The 21,595-nt window shown below is 35.1% G+C and overlaps 1 protein-coding gene across 2 annotated transcripts in view; it reads left to right on the plus strand.

Annotated features, from left to right (window-relative positions):
* Positions 1 to 21,595, plus strand: part of Epha6 (EPH receptor A6) — a 711,982-nt gene that overhangs the window by 298,524 nt on the left and 391,863 nt on the right. For both annotated transcript variants that reach the window (XM_048346467.1, XM_048346468.1), the window contains exons 4-5: positions 1,989 to 2,144; positions 20,578 to 20,913. In XM_048346467.1, the coding sequence (XP_048202424.1) occupies positions 1,989 to 2,144; positions 20,578 to 20,913 (492 nt within the window). The remainder of the gene's footprint in view (positions 1 to 1,988; positions 2,145 to 20,577; positions 20,914 to 21,595) is intronic.

Raw genomic sequence — 21,595 nt, forward strand, 5'->3', positions numbered from 1 at the left:
GGAACATTCATACAAATTAAAGGAATACCTCAACAGCACATCCACTCAGCAATTACCTTTCAGAACCTAACATTGTACATCTCTAGGCCCTGGAGATGCACTTTAGTAAATGGAACAGGCAAAAGTCTCTGCTGAGGAGGCATGCATTCTAGTGAGGAATGGTTTTAGATATTAACTATGTCATGTGTCAGATTTAAAGATATTTGCAAGCAATGGAAATCAAAGCTAGGAAAAGCATGGGCTGCCTAAGTATTGTGTAGTATGAGATGCAGTTTGACAATGGATGCAGGGAGGCTTTCATTGACACAGTGACCTGTGAACAGAGATTCAGTGTAAGGAGAAATTGGCCTATAAGTGAACTGAACACCTGGGGGGGTAGGGAAAGGGGGGGAGGGAGGGGGGCATGAGGGACAAGGCAACAAACAGTACAAGAAATGTATCCAATGCCCAACGTATGATACTGTAACCTCTCTGTACGTCAGTTTGATAATAAAAATTTGAGAAAAAAAAAAAAAAAGCATCTAGCTGCATAAAGCAAGTACTTCAGGCCCATGGTGAAGGCTACCTTGTGCTAAGCATTTAGGAAGTAAAAGGAAATGGTAAGTGAACTGAACATCCTATAGCTAGGGAAGTTTAGTAAACTACTATTCTTTCATTCTTGTTTTAGTTACAAAAATTATGTTTTTTCATGCATGAGTTAAAATTAGCTATTTTTAGTTTGTTTAATACTCTTACTGAAATGTGAACACCTGATAAGTGGAAGAAAACAAAATATTTACCTCTTGTGTACATGCCATTAACATAACACTTAAATGTTAACATTGGAATTTCCAGAAGGCAAGCTCCAAATTTACATATTACTTATAAATTGACTAATATTATTCCATTTTTCAATAAATTAAGCTTTTAAAATTATGTAGGCAATTATTAAATTTTTTCTGTATACTCAAATATTTCAATTGCATATCTATGTAGAAAGGAGTTATATTATTAACAAATTATAAATACATTTAGTTCATTGCTATCTTCCAACTAATCATAACTCCTCTGTCATAACTCAAATTTAGAAATTATGTACCTTCTAATGAATATCTTAGAAAAATGTCAGTTAGATTAAATATAATTTATTTATACACTCTAAATTTCCACAGGGTATGGAGAAATAGTTTGATGACATAGTCTGTTTACTGATTATTTATATGATCTTAATTAGTCAGACAGAGATTGTTGTTGATTTACATATTTCATCACAGTCTGATGATACTTAGGATACTGAATAACCAACTTTATAGAAATTACTCTGTAGAACTAGTAAGTTTGATTAATTTGAGTTATTAGTTCAATTATAAACATATTATATAACCTAAATATATTATCAAATTAAATCAAAATATACTATGAAGCACACACAAGTGAAAAATAATGTACTAGCAAAAGTGTTAAAGACATACAAAGGCCAACCTGGGCTTTACTTCTTGTGTTCACCAAGGGGCTGAGTGAGAACTGCATTGTAAGTACATTTTTAATGACATAATTCACATTTACATAATGTCATCTTCCCAAATACACAAAATCATCTCTTCCACTTCCAGTTATGGGTATCTTCACATTTAGGTAATCTGATGTTTTCATGTGTTTGCATGAGTGTAAATACATATGTATGCTTTTAGAAAAATTAGCTTAGCCAGGGATGAGAACATATGTCAAATGGTAAACTATTTGCCTAGGCAAAGCCCTGGGCTCAATTTTCAGCACTGAAAAAAAATATAGATGAATATGTTGCTAAGTCTTCAAAATTATAGTTCTATTTCTATGTTTTAATGACTAATTAAATTTATTAGTAGTATATTGTCTTTGCTATGTATGTGTGGCACTGGATTGATACCCAGAGTATGTACAAAGTATGTAAAATGTGTTTTAAAATATGTGGAAACAAAAAAAAGGATTATGGTGATAACTAAAGAGAATTCTCTTTCTTGTTTTTGCAGCTTGCAGACCAGGATTCTACAAAGCATTTGCTGGAAACACAAAGTGTTCTAAATGTCCTCCACATAGTTTAACCTATGTGGAAGCCACGTCCATCTGTCAGTGTGACAAGGGTTACTTCCGGGCTGAGAAGGACCCTCCTTCCATGGCCTGCACAAGTAAGTCTGTTATTTTCCTATATAGATTTTTCCATTTCCAAGCATTTTGGTCTCTCTTCACTAAATATTAAAAATAGGTAAGTGAGTAAAATCCTCTACCATCAAAACTTTGTTTTTGATATTGGTCAGGAAACAAAGCACCCTTTTCTCAGCATAGCTAATTTTCACAAACTCATGAAGAATGCATTTTCCACTCATAATTTATTCTGATCCTTGATGTAGAAATACCACTACTAGTTTGATGCCATGATGACTTTTCATAACTACATCTGTATTTAAGGAGGTATGGCCATAAGAATTTGTAAATCAAATTTCCATGCTTTTCTTTAAAGCATAGAGATTATTGAGTAGGAAGATCCCAGAGGAAAACTTAAAAGTATTTGGAAATGATATGCAGACAAATTTGAATCTCCTTGATATTTGCCTTTTTTAATTATTTAAATGTTATTGTAAAGGTGATACACTGAGAGGTTGTAGTTACATAAGTCCAGTTATGAGTACATTTCTTTTTTAAATGTCATCCCCTCCCTCACTCTTTCCCGGTTTTTTACCTCTCTTCTTCCCACCCCACCCCAGTACAGTTCATTTCCAACATAGTATCTAGGGAGTATTACTGCTGAATTGGTTTCATCTTTGTCCTACCATTTCCATGCTGCCCCTCTCCCTCCCCAAATCAGATAAACACATATACAAGACAAAGGGTATAGAAATAAAAAACAATGACAGATGGGAATAAACCAAAGACAAAAGGAAAGAAAAAAATAAGAACAGAAAACAGCGCAATACAAAAAAAACTCTTGCTTTCATTTCACAGAGTTCATTGGTAAACATTTTATATGGTCATGTACACATAGCTACTGAGCCCTTGTGATCCTCTAAGAATATCCTCCTTTGTTTCCATTGGGTAAATGTTGAGAGAGCTGTTTAATTAATCATGTCTAAGTGTAATTATTTGTCTTTTTTCCCTTCTTTATGGTCAAAGTGAAGTACAGAAGGGTTACAATTTTTCCCCTATCTCCCTCCTCCCTACTTCCCTCTGCCCATGATCTGTACAGTTAGTTTGCACCAGTTGGTTTTGTAAGTATCGCTATTGCAATGGTTTGTCTTTTTATCCTTTGCCTCTTGATTTCGGTATTCCCTTTCCCTTTCTTAGTTCCAATACACATATGTACAGTAGCTGGGGTACTAAGATCAGTTACAGTGATAGCAGAGGTAAAATCACAGGAAAGGAATATGAGAGAAAAAAAGGGAGGGGTACGATTGCATTGGTTTGTCTTTTTGTCCTTTTTCTCTCAATTTTGGTGTTCCCTTTCCCTTTCCAAATTCCAGTACACATATATACAATATCCAGGGCATTAAAATCAGTTACAGTGCTATCAGGGGTAAAACCATATGAAGGGAATACAGAAAAAGAAGAAACAAAAGAAGGACATGGTTTCACATGGCATGTTGAAAATAACTACAACAGTGATATACACTTGTTTTTATAACTTGAAGTTCATTTTGCTTAGGATCATCTTATGTGTTCATACTGGCATACCTGTTAAGCTATTGTTATCTTCTTCTACGACTATCCTAGATGTGTGCTAATTATTCCCTATGAGGGGAACCATAAAGTCCATGTTTCTTTGGGTCTGGCTCACTTCACTTAGTCTGATTTTTTCCAAGTCCTTCCATTTCCTTATGAATGGGGCATTGCCATTCTTTATGATAGAGACATAGAATTCCATTGTGTATATCTACCACATTTTCTTGATCTATTCATTGATCTACTGAGGGGCATCTGGGTTGGTTCCATATTTCAGCAATGATAAATTGTGCTCCAATGAACATAGTGCTGGTAGATTTAGTATGATCTTGCTTGTAATCTCTTGGGTAGATGCCCAAAAGTGGGGCTGCTGGGTCATAGGGGAGCTCTATGTTTAGCCTTCTGAGGAACCTCCATTCAGCTTTCTATAGTGGTTGAACAAGTTTACACTCCCACCAACAATGTATTAGGGTTCACTTTTGGCCACATCCCCTCCAGCATTTGTTATTATTAGTTTTCCTCATAATGGACATTCTTACTGGGGTGAGGTGGAATCTCAGTGTTGTTTTGATTTGCATTTGTTTTAAGGACAGTGATGTTGAATCCTTCTTCATGTGTCTCTTGGCCATTCTTATTTCCTCTTCAGAGAAGTCTCTCTTTAAGTCTTTAGCCCATTTATTAAGTGGGCAGTTGTTTCTTTGAAGATTTGTTTGGGGGGAATTTTTTTTAATTCGAAGTATGAGGCCTTTGTCTGTTATATGGCCTGTAAAGATCTTCTCACAATCTAATGGCTTTCTATTTATCTTGAAAGCTATATCCTTTGCTGTCCAGAAGCTGTGCAGTTTGATGCAATCCCATTTGTCCAACCTTTCTTTGGTTTGTTCTGTTTCTGAGCCTTTATTAAGAAAGTTCCTACCTGTGCCAAGGAGCCAAATTTTTCACCTATTCCTTCTTGCAATGTTTTCAGGCTATCTGAATTTGCATCGAGGTCTTCCATCCATTTGGAATTTATTCTGCTGCAGGGTGATATATAAGAATCTAGCTTTAGTTTGTTACAGGTGCTTAACCAATTTTGCCAGCAACATTTTTGAAGAGGATGTCATACTTCCAACCTATATTTTTAGCTCCCTTATCAAAGATTAATTGGCTGTAGGTCTATGGGTTCATTTCTGGGTCTTTAGTTCTATTCCATTGGTCATAAATTATGCCTGTTCTTGTGCCAATACCAAGCTGTTTTTATTACTTTAGCTTTGTAATAGGGTTTTAAGTTTGGCATCGATATTCCTCCAGTACAATTCTTCCTTCTTAGGATTGTTTTGGCTGTTCAGGGTTTTTTATTGTCCCATTTGTAGTTTTGGATTGCTTCCTCTATTTCATTAAAGAATGGTGTTGAGGTATTGATGGATATTGCACTGAATTTGTAGTTAGCCTTGGGCAGTATTGCCATTTTCACAATGATAATCCTCCCAATCCAGTATCATTTTCCAATTTCTTTAGTTCTGCTTTAATTTTCCTTTTTGGAATTTTTAGTTTTCATCATAGAGGTCTCTTACTTCTTTGCTGAAAGTTATTCTTCGTATTTTTTTTGAGGCTATTGCAAAAAGAGTTGCTTTCCTGATTTCAGCCTCCCTGTTTGTATTGTTAGCATACAGAAAAGCCACTGGTTTTTGAGGGTTTATTTTATATCCTCCTATTTGCCAAAGTTTTGGATCAGCTCTATTAACTTGGGAGTAGATTCTATGAGGTTCCTTAAATACAGGATCATGTCATCTGCAAAGGGATAGAGTTTTACTTCATCTTTCACTATTTGGATCCCCTTTATATTTGCCTCTTATTGCTCTGGCTAGGAATTCTAGTAGTATTTTGAAGTGGAATATAGAGAGCAGACATCCTTGTCTTGCTCCTGAATTTCGTTAGCTTTTAAAAATCGGGGCTGGGAATGTGGCTTAGTTGTTGAGTGCTTGCCTAGCATGCACTAAGCCCTGTGTTCAGTTACTCAGTACCACATAAACAAAAAAAGCTGGAAGTGGTGCTGTGGCTCAAGAAGTAGAGTGCTAGCCTTCAGCAAAAGAAGCCAGGAACAATGCTCAGGCACTGAATCCAATCCCGAGTACTGGCCAAAAAAAAAAGTTAAAATCTGAAAAATCAAATCAAAACAGATTTAAGGAAATGGAAAAACCTCTCATAATCCTGGATTGGAAGGATTAACATTACGAAAATTCAAGAGATTGCTACTGGCCATAGATAGCTAAAAATTCAATGCAATGGCCATCAAAATTCCAACAACATTATTCAATAATATCAAGGAATCAATCCAAACAATCATATGGAATAAAAGAAGACTCCAAATAGCAAAAACAATCCTTAGCGGGAATAGCATTGCTAGAGTAATATCAATATCAAACTTCAAACTCTATTACAAAGATGTTGTAATTTTTTTTAAAAGTTTGGTACTGGCACAAGAATAAGCTCGATGATCAATGAATAGAATCAAAGTCTCAGAATTAAGCCCACAGCTCTATAGACACGTAATCCTTGATAAGAGAGCCAAAGACACAGGGTGGGAGAAAGACAGCTTCTTCAAGAAATGGTGCTGACAGAATTGGCTATACACATTCAGGAAACTAAAATCAGATCCTTATGTATCACCCTGCACCAGAATCAATTCCAAATGGATCAAAGACCTCTATGTATGACCACATACCCTGAAAATCTTATGGAAAAGAAGAGGGAAAACACTAGTGCTTCTGACACAGATCACCACTTCCTAAGTAAAGAGAGTTGTTTTTAAAAAGAGTTATGGTTTCAATTTGTTCACATATTACTTTTCAATGTCTCACCATATTTTGTGGTTGAGATCAAAGGAAAAGTAGCTCTAAATTTCACAGTTATTTTAGTTTGTAAACCTAGAAATTTTAATTATTTGTTGTCTTATGTTTTATAAATAATATGAACTATCCATACACTTAAACAGTAGACAATATGAGAGAATTACTGACCAAGGCAAAAGTAAAATGTAAATGTAATAGAAATGTGTCATTTTTAAAACTCAACTGGTATAGCTAATTAACTTACCTAAATTCTACAGATTTGGCTGCCAACCCTTGTTATAAGATATTTAATTCAAGGGACTGGGAATATGGCCTAGTAGCAAGAGTGCTTGCCTCCTATACATGAAGCCCTGGGTACGATTCTTCAGCACCATATATATAGAAAACGGCCAGATGTGGCACTGTGGCTCACCAGGTAGAGTGCTAAACTTGAGCAAAAAGAAGCCAGGGACAATGCTCAGGCCCTGAGTCCAAGGCACAAGACTGGCAATAATAATAATAATAATAATAATAATAATAATAATAATAATAATTCATTAGTAGTTGTAATATCTTATTGTAAATGAAAATTAATGACATTTTTCAGAAAATTAAAACCTGGAAAATTACTACTTAGATTTTTCCCCTTGGAATACATTTTAAACTTATAAGTAAGAAGTTTGATAGTGGTACAAATTTTTGATCCTAAAACCTGGGGAGGATGATGTAGGAAAATCATGAATTTCATCCTAGCCTGCACTATATGTTTAATCTTGCCACTAGAGTCCAACCACTTATTAAGACCAATACTTGGAAAAGGAGAGTTGGTGGTGAAGGATCAGGTTTGGGCAAGAGCTAGCCCTGAAGTATACATGAAGGTGATGTCCACATAGCTCCACCTTGGACACTCACTGACACAAAGGCCTTGTAGTAGGAAAATGTAGGAGCAGGTCAGGAAGGCTGCAAGTTGAACAAAGTTTTCATCTTCCAGGGCATGTGTCTCCTTTTGTCTTCGCCAGAACATGGCATTAGACCTTCACTTCCCATGTCTTAGATCCGAGAAATGAAGCATGTGTAGTCAATCAGCATTGGTCAGACAGTGGTCTCAGTGTGACTATATGGAGCCTTGTCTGTGGTAACAAAGAGGCTGTGCCTTGGTGGTAATTTTGACTTGTCATAAGATGTTTATTGATTAGATCAGTTGTTCTGGGTCCCAAAGTGATTGATGGAGAGCAGGACCTCAAGGAAGGAAAATAAGAAAAACAATACGGAATTACATTGAGTTTTCAGCAATTACACGAGACTTATAGGTGTGACTCAGGTGGGGAGAAACAGATTACCATTAAGCAGGCTGCTGAAAATTTGTTGATAGGCATGCCTCTGAAAGATCTTAAAAATACCTTGGTTACACTTATCTTAATGTCTTTTTCCTGGAAAGGAATACATGTGTTATAAGTTTTTGATGAATACTCCTCAATTAATATCTCTCTATGTAGAATTGAACATAAAATGTGACCCAAAGTTTTGAGGCAGCTAAGGAAACAGACATCAAATGAAGGCAGATTCCAAGCTTTTTCTTGCCTATATCACTCATTGAACATCTGCAATCTCAAGTTTGGAGTCAGTGCTTTTAATGAAAGCAGCTATAATATCTTCTTATAGGATGAAACAAGATGCCTTAGCTCAGGTAAGCTATTTAAGCTTTGCTAAATCAGTCATGAGTTCTACAGATTGTGTTTTGTTACCAGAGTTTTTCTTTCTTCTTTTGTTTTTCTTTACAATGTTTGCTGTTGTAAATTATATTTTATAAATGCTCTCTGCCTTGGCTAGAGTACAGACATGCTAGGAAACATTTATTTCTGAAATCCTTAGGCAATGCTATAGAGAAGGAGCTCTGTACCATTTGTTGTTGGAGAGGAATAAAGTGTTCTTTCCATGCAACATAGTTTTTACTTGTGATGAACGACTATAACAAGAGACAGGTTAGCATAAGAAAAACAAATAAATCTTTATTAATACCCATCTGTGGGGATTACACAAAATATGAGGAAAGATCAAAGAGATGGTTTGAGATCAGAAAAACATATTATTTGAAATTTACACAAAGAAAAAGAAGGTTTTAAGGAAAGGAAGTTATTGGGGAGATAACCATGAAAAAAAACACAAAGATTCATGTGGATTTAAGTCAGTGCCTTCTTCATGACAGGTTTCCAGATATTTGGCTATTCATCTCTTTCCTCAGACACAAAGAGAATACATCTACAAATAGAAATGATCATTTAAGGTCTTGAAGTGGCAGAGATTTAGAGAATCATAGTGAATGCCAGCCCAAGAAAAAAGCTGGCAAGAGTATTCCCTGTCTCAATCAATAAACTGGGTGTGGTGTCCTCTATGTGATCTCAGTATGCAGGGGCTGGGGGTAGAGGCAGGCTTGTCCAGCTCACTATGGCAGAGGACACACTCAGATCCTGGGAGAGGAGGCAGATAGTGCCATATAAAGATTCCAGTCCATGGACAGCCATAGGTAAAAAGACAAGATTACAAACAATACCAGAAAAATAACTGAACCCAAAAAAGGTCTGGGGATTGAACTCAAGTGGAAAAGTGGCAGAATGCCTAAATTGAAACTTTACCGCCCCCCCTTCCCAAATAAAGATAGCATGCTTAGATACACATTTACTTATAAAAAAGCAATTTTGTTTATTTTGGAGTTTGTTCTATATTGATAATTTCTCAAAGCAATCAATATGCTAAGATACATTTTGGAGTGGTTTATGTTGGCCTCACTAATTAATTGTCAGGAATCAAAAGGGTTTACGCCTTTAGAATTACATATAGAAGTTTAGTTGGGTTTCCACAGTCCAGCCCAGGAGTAGCCTCATAGTGGGCTGGTACATAAGATGTAGTTGTGTACCCATCTCTTCTACATCCTGTTTAAATGATGAAAATGGTGCTGACCAGCTATGGAGGTTGGACAGATTGTTTAAAATCTCCTAACTTCACAGTGACAACATTTATAGTGATTACAACACTACTGTCAGAATGATACAATATTTGAAAGGTAGAAATGGTGCTGAATTAAGATTATCCAATCCTAGATACCAGACTGATATTTCCTGCCTATAATCCTTGCTACACAGGAAACTAAGATCTGAGGAAGCCAGTCCAGGCAGGAAGGCCATGAGACTTTTATCTATGATTAACCACCAAAAAGCGGAGCACTAGCATTGAGTTAAAAAAAATGCTCAGAGACAGTGTCCAGGTACTGAGTTCAAGCTGCAGAACTGGTGCATGTACATGTACACACACACACACACACACACACACACACACACAATTAAGTTATGTAGCTAAGATGTCATATGGTATAGTAATGTTTTCTTAAGTCTATAATGACCAACTCTAAGAGACCCTAGAAGTTTGCATAACATACATAAATCAGCAAAAATGCATATCAAAGAATCATGTATCCTAAAAATTAGATTTAAAAAATTACAATTTGGGACATCATTGAACAAGTAGATACAAGGAAATCTTAGTAAGTCCCTCAAGAAATGGAGATTTTGAGGCCAAGAATCCCAATAAGTAGTCAATTATTCCTGATTTTTTTCATTAACTGTGAACTATAGTCAAATTTCACTAGATAAAAAATTCTAGATTCCATATCTCTACAAAATTGTCATTCTTTCTTCTCTTCCCAATAGTGTCTTAGTTCAGCCATCGAATTTAGAAAGAGTCAATCTTACTTCTAAGTGTTTTTGTTAATATTAGCTAGTAAAATAATAATGTTTTTAGAGAACCTTTCATGAATTTACGAGTAAACATTAATTTTCTTAGAATCGGGGACAAAGAGAGAAGTAACTAAGAATCCAGTCAAAATATCCAATGTATATTGTACAAATTTAAGAAGAGTGAGGGAGGGGGTGAGTAGAGGAGGGAAGGGTGAAAATGTTATAGGGTGACATAGACCAAGATACATTGTACTCATAAACTTGCTAAATGGCAACATATTCATACAACTACTTAAAGATAATCTAAAAATGAAAATTCAATTAAAAAATATTACATTTTGAGACAATTTTCCTCTGGATGCTCTCAAATTCTGAGGCTCAAGTGATCCTTCTTGATTCAGTTTCCTAAGTCCTGGGACTGTAGGCATGTAGCTAGCAACACATCAGCCTGGGTGTGTGAATTTCAAAAGAATAAAAGGCCATCAGTAAATGTTTTAGGAAAAATTTCATAGACAAGTGTAGTAGATGATCATGTTAATATGACAGAGTTTTAAGAACCCTAAGAAATATTCTTATTTAATGCTCTCCTCCAAAATACAATACAAAATTATCTAATCTCATACATATGATTTTTTCTAGTAAGCATGTTGAAATCTCTTTGGGTTTTCATATAGCAACATCTTCTTTATGTCATGATGCTGATACTAGTTATTTCTATAGTATAGTGGCAGTTTGGAACTTACATTTTAAAAAAATAATTAGTTGTGCTTCTTTTGCATGAACTTTAAGACATATCAAATGAATTAAAAATAAGAAACTGGAAGTAAAATGTGGGGATATTTCCTCTGATGCCTTAATCCACCTTATCCACTGAAAACTTGATTTCTCAAGTGACTCATTACTGTGTGTTCTGAAGTTTAAAGGGTGCACTGTGAGGAAGCTCCTCAGGATTCAGCTTTGGTCAATTAGGGTTGCTGAGAGCATTGCAGAACTTCAGAGACCCTGATGCTTGCCAAGAAGTCTGTTATCAAAATAACTGTCTAAGGTTTTTCCAGGCCAAATGAGGGAAGCTTTCACTTAGGTTAGACAAGGTAGGAAAAATGAGAGTTGCTTTTAAAAATAATACTTACTGAGTAGAAAGACCCAGGCTTAAGAGAATGAAGAAAAAAGATATGTCTACTGGGTACTTGAATGAGAAGCTAGAAAAGAATGTTCTGTGATCTTAGCATTTCTGTTTTGCCATTTCTCCTGTTTTTAAAGAAAGCAGGGAATTGTCATTTTTTAAGAAGCTACTAATCAGGTGCTGGAAGATTAAAATATTTAACAATATTTTTGATCCTTTCATGGAATAGTTCCAACAAAAACGGTAATTGATGTATGTGTGATTCTGAAACACACCATTAAGAGTTTTGTTTTGTGTTGTTGTCATCATTTTGCCATGCAATCAAATACCTTTTCAGTAAAAATAATCTTCTTGCGACTTCATTCTTAATACACAGGCAAATAATATGTCTTTGTGTTTGATATACAATGACAGTGATTGGAAAGAAAGCATAAAACTTAAATTTACCACAGCTCTAAAGCTTACATTTGTAAAGCATAGCTTCTTTATTGCTGGAATAATTAGCCACTTCAGAAAAGCATTATCTCTCTCTCTCTCTCTCTCTCTCTCTCTCTCTCTCTCTCTCTCTCTCTCTCTCTCTTTCTCTCTCTGTCCCCCCTCTCTCTCATCTTGATAGAATAAATAGTGGTTGAGGCATAGCAGTGGAAGAGTTCTTTCCTCTTTCAACTGCATTAGTTAGATTCCACACACCAAGAGTGGGTTACAGGATAGTTACAATCCAACCAACTCTCTTCTAGTTGTTTGCTCTTCCATTATTTCCATGTCTTTTATTCTTTCTAAATTTAAGTTTTGCCTAGAGGAAACCTTGATTTTTCCATATCACAATTGGAATAAAACCCTACAACCAAGTGATCTGATGACATTGCACCACAATGTAGCACTAATAGTTTTTCAGAAGCAAGAAAAGAAGTTCCACAACTAGACTTTATTACTGCTTGTTATAGGAAACAGCTTGAAATATTTACTCAACATAATACAATACTGTATTTTTAAAATTAAAAGGACCGTGCCACTGGAAATGGACATCTGTAAGTAATGCAACTGAAACTCACAATTTAGATCACAAATATGGGAGAGATGTCATTTGCCTTCCATGGGCTTTCTACACATAATAAAATTTTACTTCAGTATAATTTTTTTACCAAGTAATATGGAAAAGATTCATTTATAAGAAATACTATTCAGAGAACATCCAGCTGATGATGGAGAATTGACTCACAACTTGCCAGTATAAAGCTACCTCTACTTTCCAGAATAGGCACTAAAGGAGAATTTTACCAGTCAGTTTCAGCCTTCCCACTCATATGAGTGCATAATCATGACTACAATGTTATTGATTTTACAGAAAGTTTAATAATTGGCTTGAATATATTCACTCATTGTTTTGTTTTCCCTCCTCAAATATGATAATAATTAGTCTCTTCAGTAATCTTACTTCCATTTCTAATGGGTGTTCATTTTATTATAACCCATTCAAACTCTGAAAAAGATCTATGTAGATATGCATTTTTCACAGGGTTAGGGAAAATGGATACTTCGTAACTTAACAGATCTAATACTAGCGAATCCTTTTTTAATTTAAATTTTGGTGTGCTTCTTACTCATGCCTGTAACCATATCTTATTATTTTGTTCTCAGAGACTCCATTACATTTCCATAATTTAGCTATGTGTCTTTGTTATATTTAGTTATTTTATGTATTTGAATTGAGATGTGTTTCCCCCCTGCTTTGATAAAATTAGTTGAAAACTATTCTAGACTTTTCCCCCCAGTCTAAAATTATGCCCATAATCTGTGGCATAGAAACTTGAGAATATAAATGCTTATTCCTTAAGTTTCCAAATTCCATAACTATATTTTAAGAAGTATTTACTAACCTCATTGGGTAATGAGTAAAAAAAGTTGGCAGTTTTCCAAAGTGCTCTGGATTATTAAGAGTTGATCTCATATTTCAAAATATAAGCATTCTCTTCAGTTGGCAATGCTTTTGTTGTAAATATGCCTACCCTTTCCCATGAATACCATGCTTTTTTCAAAGACAATATTCTGAAACTCTCTGCTTCCAGGTATGTGTCAGCATTTGTGCTATTTGAATATAATTCCCATTTGTTTTTTAAATTAAAGCATCACTAAATTTGGGTCATGATTGACCATCATAGACTTGTGAATATGAATGCAAAAGTCTCATTTTAATATGCAGGTTACTTGCTAAGCTTCAGTCTTCTCTTCTTTACAACAGGGCTGTTGATAACTGCTTTATTGAGTTATTTATTGTCCATGACTGGATAGAATAAATCATTTGAAATATATCATTCTTAAAGTCAGCTGTATTATTACATGTAAATGTAAAAATAAACTGATGATTTTGTGTGAGAACAGTGGGGAACTGTCATAAAATGGGTAGCAGTTAAATCTGATTAGGAATTTTCCAAAAAGCAAAATTGGCAAAATCCAGTTCCCAAACCGAATGTGCAAAGATATGAAGATGCAGTAAAAGAGGCTAAGATATCAAGGGATGGGGCAGAGACTGGTGATCAACATTTGTAGACAGAGAAATATTGTGATTTTTTTTCACGTGTGTGTGTGTGTGTGTGTGTGTGTGTGTGTGTGTGTGTGTGTGTTTGCCAGTCCAGGGCCTAGGTGCTAGCCCTGTGCTTCTTTAGTTCTAGGCTAGTGCTGCATCACTTGAATGACAGCACCACTTCCAGCTGTCCTTTTCTGAGTAGTTTATTAGAGAGAGTAGTCTCACAGACTTTCCTTCCTGTGCTGGCTTCTAATTGAGATCCTTACATCTCAGCACCCTGAGTAGCTAGGATTACAGGTGTGAGCCACCAGCATCTAGCTTATAAAATACTTGTAAATATCTATTTTCCAGGATCTGTACTTAACTGAAATATACAATGTGGTAATTTCTTTTTTAAAAATCTATGACCATAAAAAGAATAGATATCAAATGTTATCTCTAATGAACTACATAGCTTTGACATGATTAATATATGTCCCTATACTCCATTTTTATCCTACTAAACTGATACAGTTCTTTTTCTACACCAAAGTTTGTGTCAATTTTATGGATAATTTACATTCATTTTCAACAAATTGGCACATAACTAATGAAATAACAAAAACTTTTAGATAAAGCAAAAAGTGTTCCAGGGAAGGAGAATTCAAAATGTGCTTTATAGATGCCTTTATTAAAATAATTTTTTAAAAATATTACTTAGGAACGGCATTAGATTCATGATATAATATTACATAAAATTAAAATTCATCGCTAGGCATGGTGATAAACACCTCTACTCTCCTTGGTAGACAGTGACAAGAAGATCACAAGTTTAAGTCCAGCCTGGGCAAAGTTAGCAACATTTTATCTAAAAAATATAATAAAACTAAAAGGGCTAAGTGTATTTCTTAAGTGAAAAAATGTATTCCTGGACCGGGAATATGGCCCAGTGGCAAGAGTGCTTGCCTCCTACACATGAAGCCCTATGTTTGATTCCTCAGCACCACATATATAGAAAGCGGCCAGAAGTGGCGCTATGGCTCAAGTGGCAGAGTGCTAGCCTTGAGCAAAAAGAAGCCAGGGACAGTGCTCAGGCCCTGAGTTCAAGCTCCAGGACTGGCCAAATTTAAAAAAATAAAAAAAGGGCATTCCTACCAGACATGAATTTCTAGGTTCCATTTGTGGAACCAAAAATAAAGGAAAATGAAAATGCAAAGGAATGGCTTAATATGAAATATTTACATAGTTGTACAAAGTACTTACCATTCAATAAACCAATTCATGAATACAATGTATCCTTAATAGTCTTACCCAATCCCAATCCAAAACCCTTACTTCAATTTTTTAATTTTACATGATATATATTGATATTTTATTGCATTATTTCCCCTTTTCTTCATTCATCTACACCCCTCTCTCTGATCCCACTTTTCCCACCTCTTTCAGGTACCCTTTCCTGGTGTTTATTATGTTAAACTTTTAATTTAGCCTTATAGAGAATTACACTGTTTGAGATCTCTCCTGAACCTATAATATTCCAACCAATACATTTATGTATTAATAGAGGATTTGTTGTTGTTGTTGTTGTTGCTGGTGGTAGTGGTGGTCTGGGGCTTTAACTCAGGGCCTGGACACTGTATAACATTAGGTCTGTAAAGCATATTTTTGGGAAAATGTTTTTGCCTATGGTTGTACTCTTTTATTTGTCCCAAATGCATTTATCTTTTTAGTAAATGTTCTAGGGTTACTCATTCATAAAGCCATCTACATAAACATTTTTAGAATGCTCATTGTAGTTTTATAGTATTTCTTTGACACATGTTAACACTAAATTATTTGTTTATCATTTATACACTTGTGAATATGCATAAACTGGCTTTATGTTAGGAAAGAATATTATTATATTCCCGGTACTCATTGAACTGACAGAGATACTCACTCAAGAACTGGCAAAATAGAACATAATATACTACACTCTTTTGTGACTTTATGTCCTGGGATAAATTTGTGGTAGGCAGAAATTTGTCACTTTGCAAAAGTGTCTAAAGAAATCAGTTTAATGGTGGAAAGACTTATATTGGCTCATGGGTTCAGAGTTCCTTGTCAATGGTGAAACAAAACTGCTTACTTCACAGCATCCAGGGAGCCTAGAGAGAGAAAAGGAGTTGGTGATCCAACATCACCTTCGGGCCCAGGACCACAGTGACCTAACGCCCTTCCACTAGATTCTACCTCCTAAACTTGCTACCTCCTCTCCATAACACCACAGACTGGCAACCAAGCCTTTAACACACGGCCTGAAGGAGAAAAAAATGATCGCTGAATTATATTTTGATCTAATTTTCTTTTCTTAGGTGTGTGTGTGTGTGTGTGTGTGTGTGTGTGTGTGTGTGTGTGTGTGTGTTTAAATTGAGTCTAGCCCAGGCTAGCTTTGAACTTGCAACCACATCCTCCTCAATTTGCCAAGTGATGGTTTCCTCATATACTACCATAGTCCCCAAGTCTGATTTTCCTTACTCTTGAGGTCAAAAAGCATTCACAAAACACTACACCCTGGATATTGTATATACGTATATAGGAACTAGGGAAGGGAAAGGGAATACCAAATAGAAAGACAAAGGATAAAAAAAAATAAACACTGCAACAGCGATACTTGCCAAACTATATGGTGTAAACCAACTGCAAAACTCACGCAGGGAGAGAAATGTGGAGGGGAGAATCAGAGGAAAAATGAGGGAGGAGATAACAAGTTGGATAAGAAATGTACTCACTGCCTTATGTATGAAACTGTAACCCTTCTGTACAGCACATTGACAATAAAGACATGGAAAAAAACTGGATAGAAAAAAATCATCCCTCAAAAAAACCCCACTACTCACTATGAAGTTTTTATGTGAATAGTCATACATTAGTTACTATGAAAAGAAACTTACTTTATGAGCAGTGTATCATTAGGATTATGAGCATGAATTCCCTCTACTTCAACCTTCTGTTAAGCAAGTTGGTATTTTTCCAAATGCTTTGTGGAAAATAAGATTCTAGGAACAAATTTTGGTGAAATGTAGGAGGCAGCACAGTGAAATAAATTGTGCTACTTTGGTTTCAGTATCGGTCTGCCAAGAGTCTTATTTAAGGTCTGAATTCATCCTTTTATTTGATGTGATGTGGGAGCAGAAATATTGCACAGAAATATATTAAGACACAGTTTTAAAACAATTTTTATTTAAAAGTAGTCTTAAAGGACACAAAAGTCACAGTACACTTGGCCTCTACTGTATTGAGAGCCAGATGGGGTAGATGGTACCAGAAGCATTCCTGTGAAGGAAAGAAACAGGGTTTTCACAAGCTTCTGTGAGGTTTTACTGTGAGAACACACTTTCTTTCTTCTTTAGAAGTGTAAAGGGAAAAATCCAAACTGAAGCAAGAAAGCTGTTTTCCAGTAGAAACATTAGCAGAAAATAAAACTATAGAAAAACCAATAGAAATAACTTTATAGGAAAATTGGTAGAAGTAGACTTGTTTTAATCAAGATTTCTTATGTGATAGCCTTGAAAAACCTTCTAGTTGCAGATCAAATAATTGCTCCTTTGTCGTCAAATGAGCCTAGAAGTTACAGGTGGAAGATTGTTCTTTTGTAAATTATTTGTTTCTTTTGAAAGAAAGAAATCAATATGAGGAAATCCCTAAGATGTTTTAATATAGTTATCTCTAAAAGACTTATTTTTTCAATGTGTCCTATAATCTTTGTGTAATTTATAAATGATAACAAAGCAATCAGGCCACATTCATAAAATTCCAGTGACACATAATTTGGTTGAATCTGAGGATTAGAATTAATTGTCGCTCTTTGTTCCAAGTTCTAAATCTTAGTAAATGATTCACTGCATGTCATTACAGCTTAATATTTGCATGAAATCACAGTTTAGCTGGCATAATTTAACAGCAATTAAAAAGCTATTTAATCGCCATGCAAATTGGTCTGAGGGCCCTTGAGTGAGAAGGGTGTTGGTCCTTTGGTTAATTTTTCTTTTACCATCTCCAGGCAGATAGTTATATACTTGTAGTTTGATAACGTCCTTCCTAGTTATAGTGGTATAAGTGAATAATAATTCTTATTACCCATTATTAATTAGAGAACACCTAACAATATAAATACATCATTCTGTAGGAAAACACTAAGATGATAGCATTTTTTGTCTCCTAAGCATAAGCTAAATAGCATAATGTAGCATAAAGCATGCCATTCAAAAATCTTTGAGAAAGATTCTGGTCATTTCTAGGTCTCAATTCAGGTGATACTTATACAAGAGGCTAAGGACTTACCCCTAAAGTTTTCCAACATCAAAATCCAGCAAAATTAAAGGAAATATATGACACCTCTTAATATTTCATAGCTTAAATATAGTCATGAAGATGTATGGCTAATATCCTTCTACTTTATGACTATCTGATAGACTCACTGCTAAGCTTGCTATCCTCACATGGACTAGTTTCCACAGTGTACCCATAATGTTCATTCTTAAACACTTCTATACGTAAGAGGTATCTATTTTTTATTGATATATAGTAAAAACTTCAATTTAATTCCAGTTACCCTTGCTGTTGTGAATTATTCACTTTTCCTATTACTTAAATCTTACTTTTTTCATTTTCCATCTGAAATCTGCTCCCAGTGTTTTTCTGCCACTTCAATGACTATTTCAAGATATTGCTTGACAAATTACATCTCTAATATTCTTCTTTCCCTTCTATACATACCTCTCACTACTTCCCAATGCCTTCTTAGTATCTCATCTACAGTAAGGTTCTCTTGACAGTTTCTTTCAGCTCTTTTTTAAATTTGATGTTTGTTTGCTTAATTTTAGTGCAAAGGTGATATACACAGGGATAGATTAAATTTTATTTTCTGTTTCTGTGTTTTTATCTAGACATTCCATAAAATTGTAAAAAGCAACAAAGAAGACATAATGTCTAATACATTTACCACTTTTAAAGCAAAATCTTTTATATAATATCAGTAATTTAAAAACTTTACATCAGCTGGGAATATGGCCTAGTGGCAAGAGTGCTTGCCTCGTATACATGAAGCCCTGGGTTCGATTCCTCAGCACCACATATACAGAAAAGGCCAGAAGTGGCGCTGTGGCTCAAGAGATTAACCTTGAGCAAAAAAGAAGCCAGGGACAGTGCGTAGGCCCTGAGTTCAAGGCCCATGACTGGCAAAAAATAAAAATAAATAAATAAAAATCTTACATCAAAACTTGAATATCATTTTTAGGAGAAAATGTTACAGAGAAATCTCTTTACTCTTAGCAGAATTCCCAGACAAAATTCATTCCTTTGGAACAGAAATTTAGACAAGTATTTTGTGTTTCTGAAAAGAAATCCATCTAAAACTATAGCAGGAATTCTGTTTGTTCAACCACTTGTCCAAGAGAGACTTTCTTTAATATCTTTCATCTGCATTACTGTCATAGAATATTAATTTCTTAGTGCTTTGCATAAAGTGATTAGCACAGTGCCTGGCTCTGAATAGACATTCAGGTAGTATTTGTTCAAAGAATGATAAGAAACTAAGTCTTGAAGGATTCAGACTATTGATTGGCATAATTTTAAGAAAAGTCTTGAGTAAATAATATTTCTTAAGCACTCCACACAGTGTAAATTGTACAGAAAACCAGTAAGAAATATGTTTTTCTGCTTCATCAGGACAATTTGGTTCCTGCAGCATTGATGGAAAATAAGGGAGCTGATTGGCTCTCTTTTAGGGATACCCTTACATTTAAGTACAAAGTTACTTGTATTTAGTAAGATTGAGATAAATCTTAATGATGAAATACTGATTAGTCTACATAGTTAAGTTTAAGAAAAGGAAATATGAGGGAATGGGCATTGCAAAAAGAAGAGATGTAGAAGATGGATGTGAGATGGTAGGAACTGTTATTAATGTACTTAGGGGAAAGAAAGAGCAATAGATTTATTTTATTTTATTTTCCTTTTTTTTTTTTTTTTTGCAAGTCATGGGGCTTGAACTCAGGGCTTGAGTGCTGACTCTGAACTCTTCAGCTCAAGGCAAATGCTCTACCACTGTGAGCCACAGCCCCACTTCTGAGCAAGAGATTTTTAAAAAGCTAAATCTAAGTCTACTGAACATATTTTACATATGGTCCCTTCTTAAATGCTGTCATATAATACTTTTGTACCTTTAAATTGGGAAGGTGTTCATTAAAGGAATTAAACTGCTTCCGATTTACATTTCTCCTCTTTCTCTGTTTGTTTTTCCATTCAAATTTATTGCCATTAGTTCCCAATGTTTGGAAAAGAGATTGTGAATCATTTCAAAAGGAATGAGCTGTAGTTTTATCTATACATCATAGTATCAAAAGAGACTGAGTACAAATTGTGTATATGTTTGTTGGTAGCCTTTTCAAATTTTAAATGGTGGGATAATTAATAAGGTAATAGTTATAGCTGTCATATAATTTAAAATAATCTTTTTACATATAATTTTAGTCAAAACAATTACAATATCTTTGGAGATATCTGCCTTTGACAATAAATGTTAAATTTCATATGCCTATAAGTTAGAATTATAGACTTCCCTCAATAGACTTTGAACCACATGTTATACTGAGCATAAAAAGAGGTCTACTAATAAAAACCAAAAAGTATTTATGAAGTTTTCAATTTAGATCATCATTCATTGTCCTATACATCTTTTTTATTGCTTTTCTCTAGGGCCACCTTCAGCTCCTAGGAATGTGGCTTTTAACATCAATGAAACAGCCCTAATTTTGGAATGGAGCCCACCAAGTGACACAGGAGGGAGAAAGGATGTCACATACAGTGTAATCTGTAAGAAATGTGGCTTAGACACCAGCCAATGTGAGGACTGTGGTGGAGGACTCCGCTTCATCCCAAGACACACTGGCCTAACCAACAACTCTGTGATAGTGCTTGACTTTGTTTCCCACGTGAATTACACCTTTGAAATTGAAGCCATGAATGGAGTTTCTGAGTTGAGTTTTTCTCCCAAGCCATTCACAGCTATTACAGTGACCACGGATCAAGACAGTAAGTTCCACTGCTGTTCTCTTAAAACTGAGTTTTCATTCCTTCTTATGCATAATTGTTTTACGCATATTATCCCTATGAATAATTTTGCATATATCCATGCTTGGGCTTAGAGAACTATATATGTTATAGACTTCAGAGAAAAGATGTTTCTCTTCTTTCCCAAGATGCAGAAAATACTTTTGATATTGTGTTAGGTTCCAAAAGGCACAAAGAATAGACAAAAAGTTGGCTCTGCACCAGTTCATATGTATGTTCATATCTTCACAGGAAAAAACCTGTGGTGTGGAGCTTCTAGCCAAATCCAAGAGAATCCCTCACCTAATAGTTTGTTCGGGCATGATAGAGTTGTTTGGTGAGGGCTTGTAGGAAAGTAATTAATGATAACACATACATAATGTGTGAAAAGGGTTTGTAGCTGGAGAGAGGGAGTGAGCAAGGCAAGGTGTGTCTGTTCTAAATCTTGGTCTATTTAAACCAATAATCAGCCTTGGTCTGATACCAACCAAAGGGATTACAATTAGTCAAGGAGAGACGGTAAAGTGGGAGCTTTCATACCTCCATGGACTGCTGTGGGGTCTCGAGATAAGAATGGTTGGCTATTCAGACCTAACATCTTGTCCTTTTAATTTTGTTACTTGTTGAAAGGGGTGAGATAGGAGTCTGGGAAGCAAAAGTTCTC

The sequence above is a fragment of the Perognathus longimembris genome, chromosome 5, assembly GCF_023159225.1.
Source record: "Perognathus longimembris pacificus isolate PPM17 chromosome 5, ASM2315922v1, whole genome shotgun sequence".
NCBI lineage: Eukaryota > Metazoa > Chordata > Mammalia > Rodentia > Heteromyidae > Perognathus > Perognathus longimembris.